At 42.1% G+C, this 13,226-nt stretch overlaps 1 protein-coding gene across 4 annotated transcripts in view; it reads right to left on the reverse strand.

Annotated features, from left to right (window-relative positions):
* Positions 1–1,689: 1,689 nt before the first annotated feature.
* The window catches only part of ZFYVE28 (zinc finger FYVE-type containing 28), a 164,033-nt gene continuing 152,496 nt past the window's right edge, over positions 1,690–13,226 (reverse strand). For all 4 annotated transcript variants that reach the window (XM_063336735.1, XM_063336734.1, XM_063336733.1 and 1 more), the window contains 2 exons: positions 4,919–5,022; positions 1,690–3,989 (listed from right to left, as the gene is read on the reverse strand). In XM_063336735.1, the coding sequence (XP_063192805.1) occupies positions 3,858–3,989; positions 4,919–5,022 (236 nt within the window). In that variant the 3' untranslated portion in view covers positions 1,690–3,857. The remainder of the gene's footprint in view (positions 3,990–4,918; positions 5,023–13,226) is intronic.

Raw genomic sequence — 13,226 nt, forward strand, 5'->3', positions numbered from 1 at the left:
GGAGATTTCTCCCAGACAAGCACCACAAATAAAGCATAATTCAGTAAAACGTTATCATCAGAAAATAGAGTTCACAGTAAGCATCTGACTCTGCAGCATAAATCTCCGTTACAAATAAGGATGTTTGAGCAATCGCAATCCCTCTGACGAAGCAGAAAGCAGAAGCCTCTGTGCCTGCCTGTGCGGGAACGGAGTGCTGCAGTCTTGGCACTCGGTGGAGAGATGCTATCGGGGGTTGCCACGGAAACCGGAGGATGCAGACCCAGCAGCTTTGACTTTGCATAAACTGACAGCGAGTTCAGCTGGGGACGAGACACCGAGAACGCTGGTGGCTTCCTCCAGCACCCGGGCAGGATTGTGATGGAGCTCTATTACATTTGAAGCTTTCCTACAGCCACGTCTCCAACTTCCACCACTTCTACAGCCCACCCTTCGTGTCCCACCATGGCGCACAGGCACAACCGCAAACGCATGCACCCCTTTTTCTTCCTCCTTTCTCCCAGGTTAGACAACACACAACACAAAGGTCATTTTCCTCTTCCATCGCTTCCACCCAGCTTCTTCCTCACTCAGCTGCCACGTGGACACTTTTAAGTATTTTTGAATTTTCTGGACAGGAGTATTCTCTGGAAGCAGAGATTATTTTTTTTATTGAAGTTACTTTCATTGCAGAGGGAGCCCTGATATCCCACCTCCCTTTACATACCAGGAAATGCTGTTGGATTTTTACAGGATCACTTCAGAATATACTGTAAATTATTTTTTTTCTGAAAACCTCCTTGATTTAGAGGGAAGCTGTCACACAGGACAGTCCAACAGCAAGTGAATTACTGCCCCCTTCGGTAATGTTGCTCTTACCTTATTATCCCGTATCTCTTCCATTGCGGTATCCCCGACAGGAAAAATGCTGTGGAACATATTGTTGTGGTTTGGAGAAAAGAGGTCCCCTTTTTCCCTCAAAACCCTGAAGCGATGTAAATTTAATTTAAAAAGTCCCTTTAGCATAAATTTCTACTGTTCATTTATTTATATGCACCTTAAGGCAGCATTATTTCCCCATAAATATTATGTATGTTAATTTAAATGCAATCTTAAACTTGTGTGCAGGCTTCCCATAGAATTCTCCTGTTGTTGCACCATAGAAGCCGAGACCCTAATGTCACAGAGCTGTACCATGTTTTCTCTTCAGTGAAACGGCATCCTAAAGCCATGCATTAAGTCCTCTGGAAAATAAAATTAATTCTTATAAACCCTACAACAGCCGTGTCTCATACAAGGAGCAGAACAAATCAGCACTGGGCATTTATGCTTCATAAGAATAACTGTGCGTTGCAGATTTGTATCCCCCCCAGAAAAGAATATTCAGATTTGACACAGGCAGATCGAGTATGTGTCATGTGTGAACTGGTCACTGACACAAAGTATTTTGGGAAGGGAGATTTTCAGCCAGTAGCAAGAGATAGCACAAGGCACTGTTAAGCGACAGGCTAGTACTCCAGCTTTGATTTACCACCCCTTGTCCGTATGGAAGACTTCCATTTTCAAATTTAAACTCCTTTCTTTCACGTTATTTTCAAAGTGAGAAAGACCTAAGGCCAGCTTGTTTGACAGGATGGCAGCTGTCACTCCATGTAAACAGACCCCGAAATGAAAGAGCAATCCAGCACATGGAAGTAGAAAGTCCTGACACTTTAATTATCTGAAGAGATTACAAGATGAAAGTCTTCCTTGAGGCAAATGTATATTAGTATTGATATAGTCATTGTGCTTTTCAGTAAGAGAAATAGGAGTCTGTATTTACATAAGAAACTATAGTGTCTGAGATCTTTAAATATCATATTTATGGAAATGATTCTGAATTACAGCATTTACAAAATAAAAACAAGCTTGAATAAATATTCAGTCCATTAAATAAGATTTTTTTTTTTTTCCACAGAAGCAACTTTTTGTGCATATTTATTTCACAATTGAAGTTTGTTGTATTTTTTTATCCTATAAAAGAAGCATTAAATTTGTTGGTTTCTTTTCCAAAAATAAAACTGCAATCATCATTGCTATGTGAAGCCTGAGATTTAAGCCTGAATAAGTACCATTGCTTGCACCACATTACCCACCTCCCACCAATCGCCCAACCCCATGCCTTTCCAAACTCAGTTGAATGCCGACTCTCCAACTCAAGGATCCCATGGGAAAGATTTCAGGGAAACAATAATAAAAAATATAAATAAGGTGAGGCTAACACATCATAGTTGACATTGTCTACAAACAGCATCATAAGGCTTGTGCATTACACATAACTAAGTGAAGCTGTTTCGTCTGATTCAAAACGACAGTAGTGCCAAACTGTTGTACCCTTATATGGCTCGTTAACACTGAATGTTAAACCACTTAACAAAGGGAACGTCCCTCCAAAAATAAATCAAAAGAAAAAAAATAATCAACACTGGCCAGTTTTGCTTTATCATTTTGAATGATGACCTTTCTCCAGCATGATACCGCAAACAACTTCCTCATCCTTTTTTTTGTATTTATCACTTTGAAACACAGTGTGTAACACTGCGAGTCAGGAAAGGGGATACAGCAAAGAGCTCTTGATCTCGCTTCCTCTGTAACCACAGCACACACTGTCTTGCTTTTCATGTGGCTAACTCAAAGCATGTCCAAACGCCTTTGAAACCTCAGTGCTCAGGGAGCTCTTACTGCAAATAGGTTGTGCAAGATCATAGCATGAATCCATGAGAGTCTTATTTCTTTCCTCTCCAAGTGGAGATAAAAATTAATCCCTGGTGTTTCAAATAAATACAAACGTCTTCTGAGTTGTTAGCATGAGTGAAGTAACAGTATGCAATATTTTACACAGTTACTCTGCCAAATGTGGACAACAAGTACCCTTCTCTGGCTGACCTTTCTGTAGAACCTTTTGAATATATCTTTATGTATTTGCCTTTTAAAAACCATTTAAAAAAAACTCAGTATGGGAGAAATAATCTGTCACATCAACTGAATTTTGCTGCTAAACTTTCAAAAATATGTATTTTAATATTAATTCATTCATTTGGTAACCATTTCCTCTGAAGTTTGTTAAGTTTTAAATGCTGATATAGAAACCAAAGCTGTGTTATAACTGTATTAACAGGATTTAGCATAAATGATGCAGATTAAAAATACTTCCAAAACTCCAAAATATGGAGCTGGAAGTTGTAAAACTTAATTTTTAGAAGACAACTTGGAGTTATTGCTCTGCTCGGTAAATGAAAGGCAACAGAAATATACTGCTTCAGGACCCTCAGTGCTTCCTATGTGATTCATGGAAAATTTTGCCTTTGTAAATAACAAATATGGATTTGAAATAGTTTTGCTTTAATTAATCCTAGCATAGGTAGCAAAAAATCTAGTAATGGGCGAGTTAAACTGCAGCAGGAGGGAGAGCGCTGACATCCACAGCCATGCTGGCATTCTAGTGAGCACAGAAGTGTCCGAGCTTTGGGATTGATTTGCTGGGATGGACTAGTTAACCGGCTACTCTGTTCCTAGCACGTAAAATAAGCAGCAATGCCCGTTCGATTCTCTGAGCCCTATTTCCTTCCACACAGTGCATTTGTTCTGCATATGGCATCGTAACATTAATATTATAAATTTATGGAAGACTGTACTGTAGCCTTAGAGCTACAGACGCTTCATACTTCCCTTTAGCAGCTTAGTAAAATGCAATAAAAACTGTCTGTACAAAATTTATAATAATGGATGGCAAAGCCTACATGCCCTCACGGGGTCCCTCTTTCAAGTTAATTCTTGGCTTAGGTCAAATACATCAGTCCGTGTAAGACTCCAGAAGACACACCAGTAGTTTTAATACGTCAGACACCAGCTTTGTCACTATAGAAAGGAGTGACATGGAACATGTAACAGTGAGTGCAAACACGGACAGGCTTCATCTGACCATAACGAGGTAATGGAGCAGAGTGAGAGGAACAGCGGGAACAGAAGATCTGAAAAACAAGAGGGAGATTTCACTTTAGTTCCTTTGAAGAATTGGATGGGACAAAATTGATTTCAAGAGAGGGGAGAGAAGATTGTACGTGCTGGGCTTTTGTGTTTTGGCACCACCACCCTCCTCAGCACGGCAAGTGAAAGCCCTCTGCAGGCAACTCGCAGCTCGATCTGACTGTGCTTAGCTTCTCTGACACGGTGGCCCAAGCACTGACAGTAGCCAAGGCAGGCTTCTATCTCTGCAGGTCACAGAGAAGGCAGCTTCACCAGAGATGAAAAGAAGCATCTCTCTCTTTTTAAAGAAAGACTAGAGGAATATTTGTGGATATCTCCAAAGTTCCTACTCCTGCAAGTCCACTATAAAGTTAACACCACCAGCTTCTCTCCCCTCTTCCTTTTTTAACTTGCACACCAGCAAGCAAGCGCAATAGGATTGCAGATTTCTGGCTTCCTGAGGCACATGACTGCTTTATTCTCCCTCGCTCCGTCTTCCTCCCCCACAATCTTGCAAAGCAGCAGCCCTACACACCGCAGTCCTCCTGCAAAGGTTTAGAAAAAAAGCAAAGGGACACACCGTCCCTGCAGCCGAGCGGTACATCATCCCTCACAGTGCGGGCTGCTGCAGCTTGTTAAATTCAGAGCAGTAGTCCAGACTGACTCTGGATCTGGGGTGTTTGTTTCAGGATCTCAACAGGCAGTTCTGCTTTTTAGAAAACAAATCCTTATTGCTGTATAACAATCAAAACCTTCCTCCTCACTTTCTAAACTTAAGCTGAGCAGTTGACAGCCAAGATGTACAAAAACACCTGTGACTTGAAAACCCTGGCCAAGCGCACGCTTTTTGCTGTGCAGCTGAGTTTCTGTGGTACACATACATTTGCTGTTCTCTTTGGCGGGGAGTTTCTCACGTGTTTAACTGAATCATTACCTTGCCACAGCTCCGACAGTGGTGTTTCCTGCGAATGACTGTGAAAGGAGCCTTGCACGCAGTGCAGTAGCTGCAGACTTCATCTGGAACCCAGTCAGGAGGATCTGTCAGACACAGCAACAAAAGGGAACATAAATCAAAAGGGAATAAAAACAAACATGCAATTACCAGATCCTCGGGGGAGTAGGGAGAATAAAATATAACAGCAGCTGCTTTCATCTGAGTTTCTCAAGGTGCTTTGCAAACAGGCAGCTAGGTGAGTTCAGGGTGCCTGAGAGGGCTCGACTCCTCCCTTCTCTGCCAGGCACCCACCTTTGGGCAGAGCGCAGCAGGCACCAAAAGCAGGCACACGGCAGCTCCGGACTCAAAATGAAATATATCCTATTCAAGTGAAAGTGGCAGGGAAAAGGAGATAAGCGAAATAAAGTATGAAGGCAGGAGACTATTAAAGCACAGCTGGAACTCAGGTGTTTTTGCCAATGCAACCAGCCATCAGAACAAGCTTAGAGCTGAGATCATTCCCAGCCTCTTCAGCCCTCCCTGCAGAAAGGCTGACTGCTTTTCTGCAATGAGGCAAGCAACTCTACAGATAATAAACTTGGAGCCTGATTACTGTCTGCTAAGCTATTAGGACTCTTACTGGAAGTCACCACTAACTACAACAAAACCACAAAATCAAGCATATGAGACTTAGCAGAGAAAGAATTCGAGCATTAGCCCTAACAGCATGTTTCACTTGTTTATTTCTCCTGTGAGCTCTCTAACTTCTCATAAAAGCTAAGCAGGGAAATTATTTGGTTTTGGCAAAGCAGAAGGTATTAGGCTCACTTCTGTTGAGCTGCTCCAGCTAGCAACAGGCTGACATGACCCTCAGAAAGCCTAAAATTATGAGTGTAGAAAAGATGTAGCCAGTTGCTCGATTAAGCTGTTAAAAAAAAAAATATCTAACGAAGGGCAAAACAAATTCTAGCCAGAAGGAATCAATGGACACAGTGAACATGAACTGCTGGATGTGTTTACCCAAGTTCCCTGTATGCAGCTTCTCTCCGAGTATTATTTACAGTATGCAACCCATGTAGTTGCTGATTTATAAACCTGACAAGCAAGATCCCTGCCTCAAGGAGCATATTATCTAACAACAAAATATATGGTGCAGTTAATGCAGAGGTCAAGAGGGCTATAGCTACAGGCAGAAAGATAATTAAATGAAAAATCCACTGTATTCCTCAAACATAAGCATGACCAATTTTCATCTGTTTGTCGCATTGGAGCATTTGTCAAATTAAAAGTAAAAAGGATATAACGTTCAATGCAGAAAATGTTCAAAATGCAGATTAATAAAAACAAAGAGAACTTCAAATCTTGACTCAGCTTTTATGGGCTCCTCTAAACTATTTTGGAAGTTAAACTAGTTTAAGGAAGTAATCTTTCATTTAATGAATAAACTGGTCCAATAAATGTCACAACCATAGGGACAGCAACTGAAACTGAAGTCTGTGTGCAGATAAGCGACCGATGTGGTAAAAAAGAAGAGACTGCACACAGCAGCATTCACCGGAACAGTTCACCGGAAAATATTCTGTGGGGACACATGACTACAAAATTCTACTTCAAAATATGGCAACAGGGAGATGCAGGACTGCCAGCTTAAGCCAAAGCATTAATAGCAATGAAACCAAGGGGTTTTCCTTTCCAATTCTTTTCCATCTCTGCAACCTTCCTAGCTACTACATGTAACTTACTCAATGAAACTCACTCCCAATGTGGTGTTCATTTTGAGAACTTGGCAGCACTTTCACAGGACAGAGGTCCCTTGGGTTATCATATATATTCCAAACAAAGTAACTGAGCCAATAATGATATTCCTGTTTTAAACTTGCCATTAGACTACATAGCCTTTATTATGTTTTCAGGGATTTAACCACCCCATTGATTTTCACTATTTTAAAGACAGCACAATTTAGGAAGTTATTCAAGCTCTGTGCCACCAGGTCTCCCTCCCAAATCAACACAGAGCTGGTGGAAGCAGGTTTGAAAAGATGCCTACTTCACTGCCAATGCTTTGTCAACCTCGCTATAATGTGGGCTACCATGTTCAGCTAGTTACTAATTTTAATATTCACAAAAAAGCCACAAAACACAGACCCTTTTTGTACAAACTGCAGCATGCTAATATGAACTATAACTTCCACAGCAGCTAGTACCATAATCACGCCTTCCTTTAGATCGTGGTTAGTCCAGACTCATCATAAGCTAATGCAGCCCCACCACATAGACTCTGGAGCTCATCAGCAAAAAGCAGCCTCCTTATCAGGCGTTTACCAGTTGGGTTTTGGTTTGTTTGTTTTTTTTGCTGTTGTTGCCCTTGAAGTGCAATGTTGAAAAAGTTATTTTTTAATTGACCTTGTATGGATTTAATTGTCTCCAGTGCTAAATAAAAAGAAAAATTGCAGAAACACCCCCACGAGAAACAGCAAATTAATTTTGATAAATAACGACCGTCTAAACTTACAATAGTCACACAATCCATAGTTCATGGTTACAGAATTACTTGGCTGCCAGATGAATTAATCTGAAAGCTTTGTTTTTATAATTGCCTGAAAAAATAAGTCACATCTTAGTGGTTCGCAATGTACAAAAACAGTACAACCCCCTCTACAGAATGTTCTCCCCCATTAGAGAGACTCTCTTTACCTCCATGTTGGTGTCACATCAGCTGATGCACTAAATTAGCACATCGGTAGAGTGAGCCTAAAGGGCACATTTCCCCCCAGAGTGTGACTCACAACAGTAAGGCTCTTTGAGAGGGCTACTGGGCCAGCCCCGTGCATGGCCCATTGCTTCTGGGTCGCAGTGCCCTCCTAAACTCCCAACTGCTCGCGCCAATCTCAGCCGCACTGCAGCAAACCCCCAAATAGCAACACTCAGTTATGTCACATTCAAAATGCCGTATAAACATTAATTGCTTTAATCCTCCTCACCCAGCTACAGTCAGTAAGTCTGTGTGGGGAGAAATGTCTTGCCCAAAATCATGCGGTGGTGCAGTCCTGAAATGACATTCGCAATAAGAAACTTTGGGCCGTTAGCCCTATACCTTTGCTTCCAGTTGTGACTGAAAAATTCCTTACAGAGAGCCTTCATTTTGAGAGTAGGCACTTGCTGAGAAATTAAACGCAATCCTGGATTAGAGCTGAGCGCTCAATGCTGTCAGGAAGGATGAAGCCCTGAATGACTCGGTCTCTCCGAGCCCATGCAAGCCCCAGTGGCAACGGGATCACACCCTTAGGTCCCCTTCACATGCCTCATCTCGCTCAACCTTGGGAGCAGCCTTTCTGACTTACATATATGAAGGATTGAGTCATCAGGCTTTTTATAGAACAGGTTTTTGAAATACTCTCTGAAGGGCAGTCTCATGAGGGGATAAAGCTTCAATATGAGGAATAGAGCGAGTTACACAAATTAAACCCCTAGCATTAGCCTGGAGATGTGCTGGAAGCAGGGCAGCCGCACCGCACCCCTAGGCTTTTTAAGTTATAGTCCTTCTCCGGGCTACGCTGCTCCATTAGCTCTGCACGCAGCAGCAAATGGAAACATCCAGCCTCTAAAGCCTGTGCTTCAGGGATTTGTACAAGGAAAGGAGGGAAAATCTTGTTCGTGGGCTAATTGGCCCACTGCTTTATCATGCAATGAGAGTTAAGAGAAGTCTGTTGGGAAACGGATGAAGACCACAGCACAAACATCAAAGAGGAGGAGAGAGGGAGGGAAGGGATTAACGAGACAGAAAGACTACAGAAATAAATTTTAGAAGAAAACATTAAAAGCATGTACAGAAAAAAAGGCAGAGAAAGGAAGTGAAACAACTATTTCAATGAGTAAGAAACAAGTTTAGAAAAAGGAAAAGGCACAAGATAAAATTAAATACTGTGAAGACTGAAAAAGACATTTAAAAAGGAGAAACAGTATTTCCAGCTCTAAACTATTCAAAAATCTTGCACTACAATCTCCCATAAATAATGAAGTTTTAGTCTTTTTATTTGTTTTATGGTGTAGCTCTTAGAATTCACCTTTACATGTCTCTGCAACTTCATTAGCTAAAAAAGTTTTCTGTTTTATAAAAGTTAACAATCTCACTAAGTCCAAGATGTTGGAGCTTTAAGAAAACCACAATCATCATAAAAATCACAGTAAACACTGTCAAAAAACACATGTGAATTCATTTTGCCTAAGTATGTGCAATAGATCTACTGTAGTCCCATCAAATTTCACAAATTTACATCTCTGTGTCCAGAACACAAGGAGAAGAGACCCTGGACCCGGATTCATCAACAGTGTTGATTCAAACAACATTAGACCAGATGGTTCATTCAATGTTGCTGAGACATGAGAGACTGGGGGAGGGAAATAATCCCAAAAGTTGCTGGAGCTTGCAGAAGGCCTAATTTAGCAAATCTATACTCTGGTAGAAAACAAATCTGAAAACACGCACACCACGATTCCCTGTTGAACAGCAGCTACTAAACCTTAAGCTTGTGGTGGTGTCTGCATTATGGACAGATAATTCAGAGAGAAGACATCTTTTGTTTTTAACCAATATTCCTAATGCAGAACTCACACTGAAAGTTCCTCTTGCACCAATATGTATTAGATTTTAGGACACATCATGCACAACCCTGATTATACTTTTACCAAAGTAACCTTAGGAGGGGTGTTCCTACAGCAGCCTGTGGAACTTACATTGCTGCAGCCGTCAAAACGCATTACCCTCAAAGCTGCAAAAAAGGTCAGATGGGCTTGCTGTAGCTCTTCTGATGAAAGCAGGAAATTGTAAATCCTCAGTTTTAAGTATGGAAAGTAGAGAACTAAGGTGACATTACTTTACTCCTCACTTCACCTACCACTGTAAGATGAACCTATTTGTCCCTTATGACAATTTTCCGCATGTCATTCTGGGGCATCTCTGACTTTTATATAAGATTCCTAGGAGGCAGTTGTACCAAAGTAGTCTTTACCCTTGCTCAATAGATTTAGTGTTGATTACAGCTAGCTTGAAATTTTTCAATAAAAATAAATTTTCTGCTTCAACAATATTATTTGATGAAAATTTCAAAGGTGAGGGAGAAAACAGAGGTATAGACTTAGTAGCTTCAAGGACAGCTCTTGTCAAACGGCTCTCTTAGAAGGGAGTTTCTGTGCAAATTTAGAAAGCTTTCAACAAAGCATGGAGATTTTCAGACTTGGGCTCAAGCCCCCGCTCTGCCCCATTCAACACGACCTTGAATGATGACATCTTGTGTCTATTCTGTACAGATACATGATCAGCAACTCATTCTTTGGGCAAAATAATTATTTACATAAAACAGAACAAGTCTGATAGAAAACACTGATTTCCACTGGGATATAGTTCAAATCTTTAATTCAGATGCACCAGAGACTTGGATCTTCCAAAGAGTCTTGCTTTGTAAGAGCTACTAACCATTAGAAACTAGAAGCAAGTTGATAATGTAGATATCTATGTACTACATACCAGAAGAAAACTCAAAACACATTTTTAGGAAAAAAATTTCAAACCTAATCAAAATCCCAGTTATGTCATTGTGGAACTGAATAAGCCTGTGTTCTACAGTACTTTTGTTTTCTCCTTCTGCAAAATTCCACATAGTGCTGACAGAGGGATAGTCTTTGAAAAGGTAAAAGTCTGAGCAAGTTCTTAAAACGTGAATCAGATCAAATTATTGCAATACAACCTAAAAACTGCACAAAACCCTGTAATTTTACATGCATGATTAAATACGTTCAGCTGATAAAACATTGCCTCATTATGGAAAACTTGATGCTAGATTCTTCTCTCACACAGCATAAGCAGAGCTGCTGAATAAGGAAAATGTAAAAAGTTATGTGGACAGAATATGTTTGGCCATTGAATTGTGCATCAATTTAACTTTTTACGTTTAGAAAGCGTTGCTGGTCATCATTATAAATAATAGAGTAGCCATAGGCGCGTAGAGGACAAAAGAAAAAACAAAGCATTCGGCTAGGGTTGACAGCTAATTCTAGACTCACGGTGATTAGATTCTGCACATACAGTAGCATGGGTGGGTTTTCTTGACCTTGTGACTTCTTACTGCAACAAGAACAAGAGCTTGAGCCTAGGGACCATGAACTACTGAATTGTGCTCGTGCTGCTGGCTGGAGAGCAGTGAGGGCTCGTGACTAGACAAAAGTGGGTGGGCTGGAATATTATGAGATGGAAAGGGATCAAGGAGAAATAGCGTGCTGTTGTGCGGCAAACAGATGCTAACGCCATTTGGCAATAACAGTTATTTGTACTGGCAGCCACAGCAAATCCATTATGGCTGGAGTTATAACTAGGTAGCAGAAAGCAAGGCAGTTCTGTATGGATGCTAGAGTAATAAGGAGTGAAAACGAATGTATGGTTACAGAGAGAGCTGAGATGCTGCAGCAAATATTTTCATGGACCATCAACAGCTTCATAATGCTTTCTGTTTTTCCTTGAGAAAATATTCTGATTTTTAGATGTTTCATGCTTACTCCTAGACAAGAAGTGGAACTCACTTTCTTAGCTAGCCTGTAACTTCATAACTTTGACAATTAAAAATATTAACCTTCCCTCAATCACAACAGATGAATCTTCCTGAGTAATATATTACTCTAAAACACGTGTATGGTCAAAACTCAGATTTGCCAAAGTTCACTATTAAAATCATCAAGCTCACAAGGCTAAACATCATGCTCCCAAATACAGTGAGCAGGGACTTATGCTTGGTGGCATTTACAGATTGATAAAGAAACGAATACATAAAAATACTTAGCAAGACAAAACCAAGAAATTACTCTGTGTGTGTGTGTGTGTATGGGAATCATAGAATCATAGAATCATAGAATCATAGGGTTGGAAGGGACCTCTGGAGATCATCTAGTCCAACCCCCCTGCCAGAGCAGGGTCACCTAGAGCAGGTTACACAGGAACATGTCCAGGTGGGTTTTGAATGTCTCCAGAGATGGAGACTCCACCACCTCTCTGGGCAGCCTGTTCCAGTGCTCTGCCACCCTCAGGGTAAAGAAGTTCCTCCTCATGTTTAGGTGGAACTTCCTATGTTCCAGTTTGTGCCCATTGCCTCTTGTCCTGTCCCCAGGCACCACTGAAAAGAGCCTCGCCCCATCGTCCTGACACCCACCCTTTAAGTATTTATAAGCGTTGATAAGGTCACCCCTCAGACGTCTTTTTTCCAGACTGAAGAGACCCAAATCCCTCAGCCTTTCCTCATAAGAGAGGTGTTCCAGTCCCCTAATCATCCTCGTAGCCCTCCGCTGCACCCTTTCCAGCAGTTCCCTGTCCCTCTTGAACCGGGGAGCCCAGAACTGGACACAGTACTCCAGGTGCGGTCTCACCAAGGCAGAGTAGAGGGGGAGGATGACCTCCCTTGACCTGCTGGCCACGCTCCTCTTGATGCACCCCAGGATGCCATTGGCCTTCTTGGCCACAAGGGCACATTGCTGGCTCATGGTCATCCTGTTGTCCACCAGGACTCCCAGGTCTCTTTCCACAGAGCTGCTCTCCAGCAGGTCAGCACCCAACCTGTACTGGTGCATGGGGTTGTTCCTCCCCAGGTGCAGCACCCTACACTTGCCCTTGTTGAACTTCATAAGGTTTCTCTCTGCCCAGATCTCCAACCTGTCCAGGTCTCTCTGTATGGCGGCACAGCCTTCCGGTGTGTCAGCCACCCCACCCAGCTTGGTGTCATCAGCAAACTTGCTGAGGGTGCACTCTATCCCCTCATCCAGGTCATTGATGAATATGTTGAACAGGACTGGACCCAGTACTGACCCCTGGGGAACACCACTCGTCACTGGTCTCCAACTAGACTCTGTGCCCCTAATCACAACCCTCTGAGCTCTATCTTTCAACCAGTTTTCTATCCACCCCACTGTCCATTCATCTAACCCACACTTCCTAAGCTTCCCTATGAGGATGCTGTGGGAGACCGTGTCAAACGCCTTGCTTAAGTCAAGGTAGACCACATCTACCGCCCTCCCCTCATCTATCCATCTAGTCATGCCATCGTAGAAGGCTATCAGGTTAGTCAGACATGATTTCCCCCTGGTGAATCCATGCTGAGTACTTCTGATAGCTTTCCTTTCCTCCACGCGCCTTGAGATGACACCCAGAACGAGCTGTTCCATCATCTTTCCAGGGATGGAGGTGAGGCTGACCGGCCTGTAGTTCCCCGGCTCCTCCTTCTTGCCTTTCTTGAAGACTGGAGTGACATTGGCTTTCCTCCAGTCCGCA

This window comes from Chroicocephalus ridibundus, chromosome 5 (assembly GCF_963924245.1).
Source record: "Chroicocephalus ridibundus chromosome 5, bChrRid1.1, whole genome shotgun sequence".
In the NCBI taxonomy this organism is placed as follows: Eukaryota; Metazoa; Chordata; class Aves; order Charadriiformes; family Laridae; genus Chroicocephalus; species Chroicocephalus ridibundus.